The 14,674-nt window shown below is 41.9% G+C and overlaps 1 protein-coding gene across 1 annotated transcript; it reads right to left on the bottom strand.

Moving 5' to 3' along the window:
- Positions 1-3,325: 3,325 nt before the first annotated feature.
- LOC143984332 (gastricsin-like) lies at positions 3,326-14,415 on the bottom strand. Its single transcript, XM_077484570.1, has 9 exons — positions 14,332-14,415; positions 10,360-10,495; positions 8,346-8,463; positions 5,611-5,729; positions 5,209-5,408; positions 4,947-5,069; positions 4,288-4,435; positions 3,764-3,862; positions 3,326-3,670 (listed from the first exon to the last, which is right to left on the bottom strand). The coding sequence occupies exons 1-9, from the start codon at positions 14,385-14,387 to the stop codon at positions 3,515-3,517; spliced, it is 1,155 nt and encodes a 384-aa protein (XP_077340696.1). The 5' UTR covers positions 14,388-14,415; the 3' UTR covers positions 3,326-3,514.
- Between the last annotated feature and the right edge of the window lie 259 nt (positions 14,416-14,674).

Raw genomic sequence — 14,674 nt, forward strand, 5'->3', positions numbered from 1 at the left:
CTAGCGCTATAAAAAGCTGCGGCGAACCTAAATACCTACCTGCCTAACTAGCGTCACCTGTGACACTAATACGGCGATCAGAAAAATGATCGCTTATTAGGCTGGGTTCACACTGGAGCGATGCGGAAACGCCGCGAATCCGCGGCGGGTTCCCGCATCGCATGCCTCCCGGCGGCAGTTCACACTGCCCTATGCGAACTGCTGGGAGTGTCAGTGAAATGTTACTGACACCCCCAGATCAGTTCGCATATCGCAGTGCGATCTGCAAACTCGGATCGCATGGTGTGAACACCCATGCGATCCGATTCTGCTGCGGGCCAAAAAAAGGGTCCCGTGCGAATTTGCGGCGGGTGCGGCGGGTGTGGCGGGTGCGGCGGGTGCGGCGAATGGCTGAACTCGAATCGCACAGAGATCGGATGTGATTTGCACTGCAGTGCGGTGCGAATCACATTCGTTCTCATAAACCGCTGCAATGTGAACCCAGCCTTAGTGACACTGGCGACGGGGGGTGATCACGGGGTTAAACCTTTATTGGGGGGGTTAGGGGGGTACATTAGAACTAAAGGGGGCTAACCCTAACTGCCCTAACAGTTATTACAGTCACAAATGACACCAATGCAAAAAAAAAAAAAAAAAAAAAAAAAATGACATTGGTGTCACTGTGACTGGGGGGCAGGGGTAATTGGGGGGGTGATCGGGGGGTAAAGGGGGGGTGTGAGTGTGCCTGGCATGTTCTACTGTGTGTGGGATGTGTTGGTGCAACTCACTGATCCGCTCTCCTCCGTGTCGGAACGAAAAATACCGACACGGAGGAGAGAATACATCACTTCCTCTCCTGTGTTTACATTACAGGAGAGGAAGTGATGTCACCGGGGATTTCCATTCGTCGGGAGCGATCGCGAGGGGGTGGCCATGAATGAATGGCCGTCCCCTCGTCCGGGATCGCTCCCGAACGAAAACCGACCGCCGCAGGCACCGGGCGGGGGCCCGATCGGGCCCCCGACCCGCGGGAGGCAAAGCACGTACATGTACGTGCTTATGCCTGCCCGTGCCATTCTGATGACGTACATCGGCGTGAGGCGGTCGGCAAGTGGTTAACAGGTTTTCTTCTAAGATGCCCTGTATTTGGCTCCATCCATCTTCCCATCAACTCTGACCAGCTTCCCTGTCCCTGCTAAAGAAAATCATCCACACAACATGATATGGCCACCACCATGTTTAACGGTGGGGATGGTGTGTTCAGGATGATGTGCAATGTTAGTTTTCCGCACATATAGCATTTGCTTTTAGGCCAAAAAGTAACATGTTGGTCTCATCTGACCAGAGCACCTTCTTCCACATGTTTGCTGTGTCCCCCACATGGTTTCTTGCAAACTGTAAACTGGACTTCTTATAGCTTTCTTTCAACAATGGCTTTCTTCTTGCCACTCTTCCATAAAGCCCAGATTTGTGGACTGCACGACTAATAGTTGTCCTGTGAACAGTTTCTCCCACCTGAGTTGTGGATCTCTGCAGCTCCTGCAGAGTTATCATTTTCCTTCCATTTCACAATCATGTACCACTTTGTTTTGGTCTATCACATAAAATCCCAATAAAATACATTTACGTTTTTGGTTGTAACATGGCAAAATTTGGAAAATTTAAAGGGGTATGAATACTTTTTCAAGGCACTGTAAGCATGGCAGCATACAGGTCCCTCCCTTGTGGGCTTTGCATTTGAGTATAGTTACGAGAATGCCGCCTGGGGGTAGGCGACTTATTTAAATATAGTAAAACCATTACTGTTTGGGCAAGGGACGGAGCCTATCCCATACGTGTATGCTGTCATGCTTATGCATCAGGAAAGGATCAGCTCATCTATAAGTTATAATAAAATTGCTAACTCATCAATTTGTCTCTCATAGTGTTTTTGTTTTCAGAGTACTAAGCTAGTTGTTTGGGTTCTAAATTCAGCCACTAATCTTGTGATCCCCTAATCTTGGCATCTGAGGTTGCCTATGAGGGTTTTCAACCATCCGCGCCAAGAGATATCTCGAAAATGCTCAAAGCTGACTTTTCACCTGCTTACATTTTGTCTTCTCTGGTTCCTCCCCTATCATCGACATGCTAATACATTTTTTTTAAATAAAACTTTTGTGGTTTCATTTCATACCTTATTGTAGACACAGTGATGTTATCTATGCAATGTGGTTTCTATGAAATGCAGGCAGATAATGGCCGGTGAGAGGGGTCAACAGGGTGCTGTGCATTCTAAAAACATCACAGCACCCTGCTTCAGGACTCCTTTGAAAGCCCTCGACCCTGATGCAAGCAGCGGATATGCACATATCAAAATGCTTGAAGGCCCGGTTCACACTGGTGTGACAAGCGCTCTGACTTTGAGAGCACAAGTCGCATGATATGTAAAAATCAATGTTTTCCTATGAGAGCTGTCTTTACTGGTCCAACTTGTGTTGGTCCAACTTTTGAAAAGGTTCCAGCACTACTTTGCTCCGACTTGGGTCCGATTTCAGCCCATTGAATTGACTTTACGTCGCATCCAAGTCGGATAACCCCACGCCAACATTTAAAAAAAAAAATGCCCCCCCCCTCCAAAACCCATACCAGACCCTTATCCGCAGGAAAGGGGGGGGGGGGGGGAGCAAGCAGCGTTTGCGTCACTACGGGGAACAATATTCCTTTTTATTCAAGGAATTGTCAAAAATTGCCTCCTGTTTTTCTTACACTACACAGTTTTTTTTTTTTTGTTTGGTGAATGGGTAGGGGTACTATGCCCATACTCATTCACATAGGGGGCCATGGTCTGGGGCTTCCTTTCTTAAGGGGGGTTTCCAGATTCGGATAAATCCCCTGCCCACACACCCCCACAACCACAGCCCAGGGTTGTGGGGAAGAGGCCCTTGTCCCCAGAGCCCCCCCTGCCATAAAGCACCCCCCTATGTTGACAGCATGGGGCCTGGTATAGTTTGGACGGGGGGAGCGCTCAATCATCGCCCTGCTTTCCTGGCCTGCCAGGCTGCATGCTCTAATAGGGCAGGATTGAAACAGTTGAAATCCAATGAATGAAAGTGAAAGGACAGAGACAGTATGGCTGGGGAGGAAAGGGCTAGGTGATGCTTGATATCCTGAAGCCAAGAAATGAGGTGAGCTCCACCTGATTTTCTTCCGTTTTTTTATAAATATTTAAATCAAGTTGCTTTAATGATCCTGCATTTATCTTATCTGACCTAAAAACACATACCCTTGCTGCCCCCTTGTTAGACATATTCTTATACTGCAGTTGTAGATGCTATGTTCTCTCAAGGCAAACAGAACATCAGACACATTTTACTGAATACATCATTTATTTTATGCATTTTATTATCAGCTGCAAAGCTTCAGACTTTCAGGATTTACCTTTTTTTAAACTGCCTACATAAAAATCCAATGAACATGGAAGATAGGTATTTGTACTGCAATGTACATGGAAGCCCTGCAGAAATCAGGCATTGTGTAAGTAGTAAAGACGATTTATCTATGCAGCAGTAGCAAAGCCAACTTGGTTGTTGCCCAGATCATAGACGGAATAGTATTGCCGGAGGAAGACATCACCCAGGATCCAGAGAGGCTGTCCATTCTGGGAAGGCAGGTAAGTAGGCATGATGCCAATGGTGCAGTAGCCACTGTTTTGCTAAAGGATACAAAAATATATTTTTTAGCAATATTATACATTGGTATTTCATGGCAGCATTATATAGTATGCTATTACTAATAAATGATGTACCTGAAGAACATAGGCAGAGGGTGGAAGTGGGAAAGAAACGCCACTTATGGTAAAACTGATGGTGGGAAGACTCTGGATGTTGCTACAGCTGACAACATACTGTGGTAAAAAAAAAAACACAATTATTTTAGTTACAGAAACAAGCCATCCTAGCAGTAGATCATGACTTGGAGTGACACTATAAGGCAAGGAACAAGTTGTTGTTCTAACACTCCAAAGCATGAAGTAATTCACACACAAAAATGCCCAACTGGTCTTTATTAAAATGGGATAATATAATATATGCTGGTCATACAGAAATCCTGATGGATTGCACACTATACTTCTTTGATAATAGAATAATTTGGTTTTAGAACTAAGCATGTATAGGCCTTTTTACTTATTTAGGCATTTTAGAAAAGTTAATGCTAGGGGTCAGCCAATAAAAAAAAATGCCCGAAACATACAAAAGCTAGTGCCAAGGTAGGATCTTGGAATAATGTGTCAATGGAAGTCTCTGACAATTTTAGTCTCTTTTATCTTACCTGTCCATTCTGATCTTGTTGAGCACCAATGGACTGCATGAGGGAGGAGAAGACTGATTGAGGAGCGGTCAACAGAGAAGTACCAGTATCCACAATACCCTGACATCCTTGGCTACACCATCCAGTAGCTTGTCCGTTAACTGAGAATCTGAAATTATATATGCATGTTTGTATATAATCATCACTTACATTAACCATAACCACATTCCTAAAGCAGAGCTTTTGATTTAATGCTGCTTATTTTTAAACAAGTCACCAGGTAATGACTACAACAATGTTTTTCTCTACAACAGAATTCCTATTAAGAGCAAGATCATTCCCCTTTCTCTATCAAATACTTATTTTCCAAATTACTTTACACATCAATAATAAAAAGATCCAAAATAATTGGAAATTTTTGAAAAATCACTTCATATACTGTAGGTAACTTCTGTGCCAATCACTGGTCTTATCATATTGTTACCCATATATAAGTGTTTCATTTTTTTTTTTGTCATAGAACAGCATTCATATTTTAGCACAATGACTAAGGACATCTAAAATGCATCTAAATTATGTAAGTGTGTTCTTTTAATAATTTGAGAATTGGCACTTACTATGAATATGACAGCCTGATTTGATTGTCTATATTATAATGTTAACATATGAATTTTAAATACCCTTGGATTCCAATTTGCCAGTATGTTTCAGAAGTCACGGGAGTCCAATAAATTTGTCCAGAGTAGTAGTTTTGGTCAACACCACCAAAAGCAACTTCACCGCCATTCTGTGAGTTCTCTTGCCTGTAAAGCGCATATGCAAAATTATGCCAAATAACAAAAATCTCGTAGGAAACAGAATAGTATAAACCAATATATATATATATATATATATATATATATATATATATATATATATATATATATATAAAAAACAACTTACCCACTAAGGTAGAATCCAAAGAGAGGCTGGTTGATGAGATTCTGTTGAATCATGCCTTGCATCACAGTGGTAGCCCCACCCACAGCAATAGATGGGTAGGCCAGACCCAAAATACCATCAAACTGAGCATAGACAAAGTTGGTTCCAGGCTCAGTCACACTCAAGCCAAATTCTTGCTGGGAAATAGCTATATTCTGGATCTGTATACCATCAGGAAGAGATTTAGCATTAGCATCACGTGCAATAAAAGTTGCTGTTAGTTCATAATAATTACACTTTTAAAAAATGAATATATGTGGGGTATCTAGTCAAGAACCATTTTCTCATTATATTCTGGATTAAACCAGTTACAGTAGCTTAAATGTCTATATTATCTAAATATTTTTTTCAAAATACACATACCTGAACAGTGTCATATCCAAGGATTCCAGTCAGACTACCAGTGCCGTACTGCAGAGAGAACTGCTGCTGGTTTGAGGAATAGGTGGAAGACTGGCTGGGGTTAAACAGAGGATGATTGGCTAGAGGGAAAAAATATGTATTAAATATGATAGTCATATAAACTGTATTGTGAGGAATAAAATAAATATACTATCAGGTCAGTAATTTATATAAGCCATTCTACTCACCAGGCAAATAGCTACATACACAGTTCAAATACATATATTATTATACACATATTTACTGTTTAACCTGCCACAGTATTTGCAATTTATTTTTAAGACTGCATAGTTTTAATAGACAAAGTGCATTAAAAACACTCACACCTAGGCCCCATCAATCAGGCACTGGACCGGCAGAGTGGGCCACGCCTCGCGAATCCCCCCCCCCCCACGGCCAGTGTCCCGACCAGCAGGAATCTCTCAGCACACATGCAGAGTCCAAAGTGAGGCCTGGAGAGAGCAGCTGGTGGTCCTCAGGGAAGTCCAAAACGAGGCCCGTAGAGCAGCCGCTGGACCACAGGGAAGCACCGGAACACAGCACGTAGCACCATGACGCCACAGACAAATCACAATCCACCAGCCACTCTCCAAGCCTTGCCCCGGACCCCCCCGCAATCCACCAGATGCTTCCCAAGCCCCACCCCAGACCTCACCACAATCCACCAGCCGCTCCCCAAGCCCTGCCCTGGACCACGCACACACGCAGGAAGACCCCCGCCGGCCAGGATGCCGGGCACGAGAAGGACCCACTGGACATGACCCCCTCCACCCAGAAGCTGCCTAATTGTGACTAAAGCCTAGTACACACTATTGTTTTTTTTTTATTCGGCTCAGCAGGTTGAACAAAAAAAAATGAAAAAGCTTGGGAGGAGCCTCTGTATTAACTATTCAATGTTAGAACAGCTATCTTCCCCACTGTGCTATTGTGTTTTGACAAGAGGTTTGCCCCCTCCCCCATCCCCAGAACACATCCCCAAGCCCTGATTGGACGCCGATCGGCAGACCTTTTTCGGTCGTGCTTCTTTGACAGAAGTCAGCCAAGCACCGTACACACGGGCCAAATGTTGGCCGGTTTCTATTGAACCTGCCAATGCCGACCGATATTTGGCCTGTCTGTATAGCCCTTATGGCGGGCCATGCAGTATGCAATTTTCTTTCCTTCCACTATGGGTGGAAGGAAAATAAATTGCTCAATTACCCCATCAACAAAGTAAGTGTTCATGGGGGAATCCCTTCTGCAGCGCTATTATGTTCTGCCAGCAGGGAGCCTTTTTATGGGTTTATTCAGTGTGGCAATTGAATAAGTGACAGATATAATAATAATAATAATAATATCTAAATCTGTGTCATTGAGACAAGTCAGCATCTTCAGAAATGAATGCAATGAGGAAATTCTATAAATAATACAACTACCCTACCTATAGAAAATACCAGGATATTTATTTGCACTTACATTACTCCAGAAATTGCAAACATTATTCCAATTTGTATTGTTTAAGTTCAATTTTGTAAGATATGTACAGTTTTCTTCTCTTAAACATTTTAAAGGGTTGGATTTAAGCATCCAGCTTCCTTTACCCTCCCTGAGTGAGATAATTCCTTGTGAGCTGATAACTTCCAGTACTGTTATGGAGGAGTCCCCACATCAAATTCGCATGACTGGAGCTGGTGACCAGCTCTCTATGGAGTCGGTTCACACATCTCTGTGACAGCTGTGGAGCAGCTTGCACAGGAGTTCTGTGCATCTTTGGCTCAGTTTCAGTGCCAAATTCAAGCTGCGCGAATCGCCGTACGGCGGTCCCTTTAATGGCGCAGCACACCACATCGCCGGCCGATGCGAGTGTTCGGCAGCCGCAATGTCCACCTGCCACCCGCAATCGCTCCACACAGAGCTAGAATGGGGATCTGTTAATGTAACAAACAGATTCCCGTTCTGACAGGGGAGTCGAGAGAGAGATAGTCTGTTCCTAATGATCAGGAACAGCGATCTCCCTCTACTCCCAGTCAGTCCACTCTCCCCACAGTTAGAAACACCTCCCTAGGGAACACTTAACCCCTTGATCATCTCCTAGTGTTAACATCTTCCTTGCTAATGTCATTTATACAGTGATCAGTGGCTATTTTTAGCTCTGATCACTGTAATAATGTCACTGGTCCCAAAAGAGTGTCAAAAGTGTTCGATCTGTCCATCGTAATGTCGCAGTCCCGCTAAAAATCGCTGTTCACCACCATTACTAGTAAAAAAAAAAATGAATAAGAAAAATGCCATAAATATATCCACTATTTTGTAGACGCTATAACTTTTGCGCAAACCAATCAATATACACTGCAGGGTTTGTTTTACCAAAACTATGTAGAAGAGTACATATTGGCCTAAACTGATGAAGACATTTGTTTTTGGATATTTATTATAGCAAAAAGTAAAAAATATTGTTGGTAGGTCTATTTTTGTTTATTGCACAAAAAATAAAAAACGCAGAGGTGATCAAATACCACCAAAAGAAAGCTCTACTGTTGGGAAAAAGGACCTCAATTTTGTTTGGGTACAGCATTGCATGACCGTGCAATTGTCAATTAAAGCGACGCAGTGCTGTATCGCAAAAAATGGCCTGGTCATTAAGGGGGTAAAGCCTTTTCGGGGCTGAAGTGGTTAATAAGGTCATATAAAAATGGTTCACTATGTCATTTACTTACTGCAGGCCTGGCTTTGACAGTAGGTTGAGGCTACCCACAGGTTGGAGGACCCAGTGTCAAACAGTACGAGGAAGTTCTGAGGAGGAGTTCCAATACTGATCTCACCATAGTAAGACATCTACAGAGAAAGAAATCAATTACTTGACCCATGTGTTTTCTAAGCTAAGTTTAATAATACAGTAGATACACCCCATGCTAGGACTAATGCATAGAACCTATGTTATTTTCTGAATTGTACAGATAATGAAATAAAATCCATATGTTCTTTCTGTGTGCATTACAAAATTAAAACACCAAAGTATATTCTGTGATATTTAAAATCTTATCAAAAGATAGAAGGATTGGCTGTTTAATTACGATGGACATGAAGGGTATAACCACTCATTAGCATGTCGGACAATATTGGGCAATATTTTACCATTTGTAATTAACCAAGGAAACAACATGCGATTCCTATGCAAAAGAGAAGTAGCCATCAGCCCATGCAGAGAATTACTGTGAGGAAGCCTACAATTTTTTTCATGATTATGTGGTTACATATTAAAACAGAAATAGCACTACAACTTTTTGTTGGACTATGGAAGGGTTAGATCCTAAGACTGTAGGCTATACCCCTGCTGGCAGTATAGAATTTTTTTTTTGGCCTAGTGCGAATAGCACAGCTGGTACCCCTGGGGATATCTAGATAAAGAGTATAATACAATCAAAAAAAATATATATATTTCATACGCATAAAAACTTGTATAAACATATAATGGCAATACATAGACAAGTTAGAAAGCCAGTATTTGTACTATATTTGCACCCCCTGCTGGTTCCTATTGGTACTAATGCTTGGCTGGTATTTATTAAACATTTACGTATCATCATGTATAATTTTTTTGCAAGCCTTTACACGTTTGAATATATATCCCGTTGTACTAATCTAATTATATTTATACTCCTAGACTATGTACATATGAGATAAAATATATGCCTTTGAAAAAGGACGGTCGGACGGAAACATGTCTGCATTTTTCTCCAAAGCTACCTAAGTCGCAAGTCTATTGGTTATACTATTAATAACTGGCTTTCTAACTTGTCTATGTATTGCCATTATGTTTATATGTGTTTTTATACGTATGAAATGTATTTATTTTTGATTAATAAATTGATTGTATCATACTCTTTTACGGCTTGGTATATCTAAATATCCCCAGGGGTACTGGCTGTGCTATTCGCACTAGGCCAAAAATAATTTCTGTGCATCGTTTTATTGGGATGATATTTACCAGCCCAGTGTCGATCGCCACCCTGCACAAATTGTATTGATTTCTGCTGGAAGTATATATCAACATTTCTGTTTTGATGACACAATAGAATGTCATCTTTGAGAGCGGTCACTTAATTGGTAACCCTATTATGTATTTTCCCCTCAACTCCTACTGACAACTGTCAGATTCTGCATCTCCCCTTGCTCTCTGTTATGGTGACAACTACCAATGGGACAGGAAGTTGGGGTATATCACCCCAGAAGAGTCAGAGAAAGCAACCAAAAACTAAGGTATGCAAGAAGTGTAAAAAAAGTTTTGTCTGGAGTGTTATCATGGACCCATTCCCACGATTAAAGTGTGTTCACACAGACACTTTTAACCTGTTTTGCATTAAGGAAACCCACCTGTTTGAATGAGCTGCCTAATGCACCAAAAAGGGTGCATGTAACATTTCTGGCAGCGCACAGTAGTTGCACTGGGCTGCAACACACATCCAAGGCAAGGTACATTGGAGCACTATCAAAGTGAATGGTGCTGCATTGCACCTTACATTTTAAATTACTTTAGGAACTTCCTTGAACATTTTATCTATAGTAGGATGCTCTCAGCAATATCAATTTCCTTTGAAGATTAAACAATAAAAATTTCTAGTAGGCCATAAAGATTTGCTTAAAACATTTTAAAAAGCAGTACATGAAAAATATTGCAACCAGGCAATGCATAACAGTCACATGGTGTTACAAGTGTCCACAGATACCTACATCCATGTAGTTTGCCAGAGGCTCAAAAGCAGTGGCAAAATTGTTGTAATACTTTGTAGCTGGATCAACCACTGGAGCTTTGATACCATGATCTCTCATTACTTCCCTCATGGACCTAAACTTCTTCAGGGGGACTCTGCAGAAAAAAAAATATTAGACTTTAGCAAAAGGCAAAAGCTGACAGCAAAATTAACAGGATAGGCATATCAAATATTGCTTTAATAAAAATTCTTAGTGTGGTTAACTAATAGATTGAAGATGTGGGTGAGGGAGCATAGGATAGAAGAAGAGGGTGACCGTAGTAGTTGTGAGAGAACAGGATCTAAGGGACAATTGGTTAGATTGGCATCTGAGAAAAGTTTTGTAACCTCTTCGGTAGTAGCCAATTCAAAAGAGGAGAGTGTTGAATGTGCTATTAGGCCAGGTATGTTGGGTAAGGAAGATGTACGCACAGCGGAGGTGTCCTCACGTATTGCATCAATCTTGTCTTTGAAGTGATTGGCAATCTCTTGGGCAGTGAGGGAGTTAATGGGTAAAGGCGGTGGGGGACAAAGCAGAGAGTTAAAGGTTGATAAGAGCTGACTGGGACGACAAAGTATTAATAGGAGAAACAAAGTTTGGCAGCATGGAGGCAGGAATTGTATTTTAGAAGGGCAAATTTATATAGGGTGAAGTCTTGCAGGTATTTGGTTTTACGCCAAAGTCATTCAAGAGCACGACAATGTCTCTTGAGATTTCTAGTGCTGTCAGCTTGCCAGGGTTGTAACAGTCAGGGCCCGATTCTGCGTGTGGTTAGAGGACCAAGTGCATCAAGTGATGATGAGAGCAAACTGCTGTAGATAAAGGTGGCCAGAATAGAGAAGAGAAGGGCTAAGATGGCGAAGGTTCCTACAAATAATTGTTTACTGCTTGGAGGGATGGGTGGTTGGAGGCAAGGATACAGTGAAACAAATGATGCATGGGAAGCTGCTGTTGGGCTGCTGTGCTTTGTAGTCCCACAAGAGACTGGAGCACTGACAAGCATGGATTTTTACCAGTTAATGGACTTTCTCCTTTCAAAGGTATGCCTGGGCAGCCACTAAACAGTTAGTCAAGGTTAGGATATTCTGGACTTTGTTTGCACTTTATTATGTTACTCTGCAAGAATTTCCTTAAAGCTTATCATCAATATTGCCGGAACCCGACAATACATTCCGCAGCGAGTAGTTTTAAATTACATTTTTTCCTTAAGAAATGTCATTTTGCTGGGGTATTGTTCTAAACACGGGGAAATGTGCTACTTTACAAGCATACTAAGGACACCCCCCAGGCACAATATTTAAAGGAATATTTCATTTTTATTGTTTCACTTTAAGCATCATTAAAAATCACTGCTCCTGAAAAAATTTAAGTTTTTAAAACTTTTTATTGCATTGATACATGTTCCCTGGACCAGGACCTGGGTCCCCAAACACTTTTTATGGCAATAACTTGCATAAAAGCCTTTAAAATTGGCACTTTTGATTTTTCACGGTCGTGTCCAATAGACTTTAACGGTGTTCGCGTGTTCGAACATACTTTTTGCCCGTTTACATGTTCTGCTGTGAACCGAACCGGGGGGTGTTCAGCTAATCCCTAGTTGTTACTAAGGGTACTTAGGTCCACAACAAAGACACAAGGAAACCAGTCGAGGGGTGGTACCGGGGTAAGCGAGAGGATCGCTTCTTGGACTCCTTCCCTAGTGGTCCATCTCCCATAGGAACAGACCAGAGTTCCTCAGCCTAACTGATGGTATGAAAGAGGAAGAGTTACCTAGGACATGCATGAGACCCACGCTATGTGTCTGGCAGGGTTTCATTCTGTTTGAGGTTTTACATCAAACTAGTATTACAAGTCCCCCGGAGGAGCCACTTAAGTTTGTTCAGATTGTTACGCTGCCTCACCATGCCCATAATGCTGTCTCACTGTGCCCATACTCGCAGCCTCGCCGTGCCTATAATTGCTGTCTCACCGTGCCCATAAGGCTGTCTCACCGTGCCCATAATCACAGCCTCGCCGTCCCCATAATGTAGTCTCACTGTGCCCATTATGCAGTCTCACCATGCCCATAATGCAGTCTCACCATGCCCATAATCGCAGCCTCACTGTAGTCAGTGTCTGTGCCTGGATTACACAGTCTGCGGGCATCTCCCGCTGTGTGTCTCCGAGCTGAGTGTGAAAACTTTGGCCGCGCTGTGAAAAAAGTCCCGCCCTCCTCCTAGATCAGCTCGTGTGATAGACAGAACACTGCGTCTATCACACAAACTGATCTAGCTTGGAGACACACCGCGGAAGATGCTCGCAGACTGTGTATGACGTATAGTGGAGGAGGAGAGAGCGGAGCGCTGCAGCCAAAGCTTGGCCCAAAGCGGCCCCAGGGTAGGCAGCCTACTGATCAAAAGAATTTTGATCGATCAAAAAAATTAACAATTAATCGAGGAATTAATCGCTAATTTCTGCAGCCCTCATTTTTTTTTATTATAAAATAACAAACATATGATACTTACCTGCTCTGTACAATGGTTTTGCACGGACCATCCCCAATCCTGCTCTTCTGGGGTTAATTCAAGGAATTAATCATTAATTAATCGTTAATTTCCGCAGACCTCATTTTTTTATTCTAAAATAACAAACATATGATACTTACCTGCTCTGTGCAATGGTTTTGCATGGACCATCCCCAATCCTGCTCTTCTGGGGTCCCCCACCAGTGGTCTTGGCTCCTCTTCTCCTTGTGCCCCCACAGCAAGCTGCTTGCTATGGAGTCACTTGTGTAGGCTCATTTCTGAGCCCCAATGTGTGCATCAATTGTGTAGGCTCGTTCCCGAGCCACAATGTGTGCATCAATTGACACACTCAGTGCAGCTCAGCCCCACCCCCACTCTCACATTTTTACAGCTCTTACTGTGAAGAAGCCTTTCCGTACCTGGAGATTAAATCTCTTTTCCTCTAGACGTAAATAGTGCGCATTGTCCCCTGTGATGACCTTGAAAGGAATAACTCAACACCAAATTCATTATTTGGACCACTTTTGTATTTATACATGTTGATCATATCCCCTCTTAATCTCTTCTTCTCAAGAGAGAATAAATTCCATTCCTCTAATCTTTCCTTATAGCTGAGCTCCTCCATGCCTCCTATCCATTTGGTTGCCCTTTCTCCAGTTCTGCAATATCCTTTTTGTGAACTAGTGCCCAAAACTGAACTGAATAGATGCGGACTTACTAATGATTTGTACAGGGGCAAAATGATATCTCTCTCTCTGGAGTCCATACCTCTCTTAATACAAGAAAGGACTTTGCTCACTTTGGACACCACTGCTTGGCATTGCATGCCATTATTAAGCTTATGATCTACCAGAACACCCAAATCCTTCTCCACGATTGATTCCCCAGTTGTACTCCCACTAGTATATATGGTGCATGCATATTCTTAGCCCCCCGAGTGCGCAACTTCACATTTTTCAACATTAAACCTCATTTGCCACATAGTTGCCCAATTAAATAGTGTATTGAGTTTGGAGACATCCTGACATCCTTAAGTTGGAGACATCCTGTAAGGACGTTATTCCACTGCATAGCTTGGTGTCATCTGCAAACACTGAAATGGTACTTTTAATCCCATCAAGAGCTGACATTGAAAGTTTTTTTTACCTTAATGCAGAGAATGCATTAAGTTAACAAAATGTTTACCTTTACAACCATCTTAATAGCCACTAATATATTTTATTGTTATGCAGAAATAATACTTACAAATATACTTGTTTTACAAATGAAAACAATTAGCAATTTAGGGTAAAAAACAAACTAACTGTTAGTTTCTAAAATGGGGAAATCTTAAATGTCTTATGTTTAGTTTGGTAATCTAGTTCTCTGGCTAATCAAAGAGGGATTCTTAGTGTCACGTATTCCAACACATGTTGAGCTGTAAGTGATGAAATATGAATATACTTACTTAACAATCCCCTCTGAGAGTTGAAGGCAGACGAGAGCAAGAATTAGGAACTTCATTTTGAGTACTGGATTCCACCTGTGTGTGGAGACTGTGGAGATGTAGGTAGGTTCCTGACTTATATACCCAGAGAGAGCTTGCTTATCTTATCTACAGAATGTGTTATCATAATGTCAATGTCATTAGGTACTTTGTCAATTATTGCCTATTCTTAAAATCTACGATCTAGTATAAGCAAATATTAACAGTACATTCTGAAATTTTGCATCCTTTGAAATCACATTGGAAATAACTGTTGACTTTTAATTTATTAAATCATCTTTGCAAACCCAGCTATTGTTTGTTT

The sequence above is a fragment of the Lithobates pipiens genome, unplaced genomic scaffold (assembly GCF_037356315.1).
Source record: "Lithobates pipiens isolate NorthernLeopardFrog02 unplaced genomic scaffold, aLitPip1_a1.2 Scaffold_16, whole genome shotgun sequence".
NCBI lineage: Eukaryota > Metazoa > Chordata > Amphibia > Anura > Ranidae > Lithobates > Lithobates pipiens.

Coding starts and splice junctions, on each gene's coding strand:
- LOC143984332 (XM_077484570.1), bottom strand. CDS start 14,387: ATGAAGTTCCTAATTCTTGCTCTCGTCTGCCTTCAACTCTCAGAGGGG. Junction 10,496..14,331: donor CTCTCAGAGGGGATTGTTAA/GTAAGTATATTC, acceptor TTTTTTCTGCAG/AGTCCCCCTGAAGAAGTTTA. Junction 4,436..4,946: donor TGGCAAATTGGAATCCAAGG/GTATTTAAAATT, acceptor ATATAATTTCAG/ATTCTCAGTTAACGGACAAG.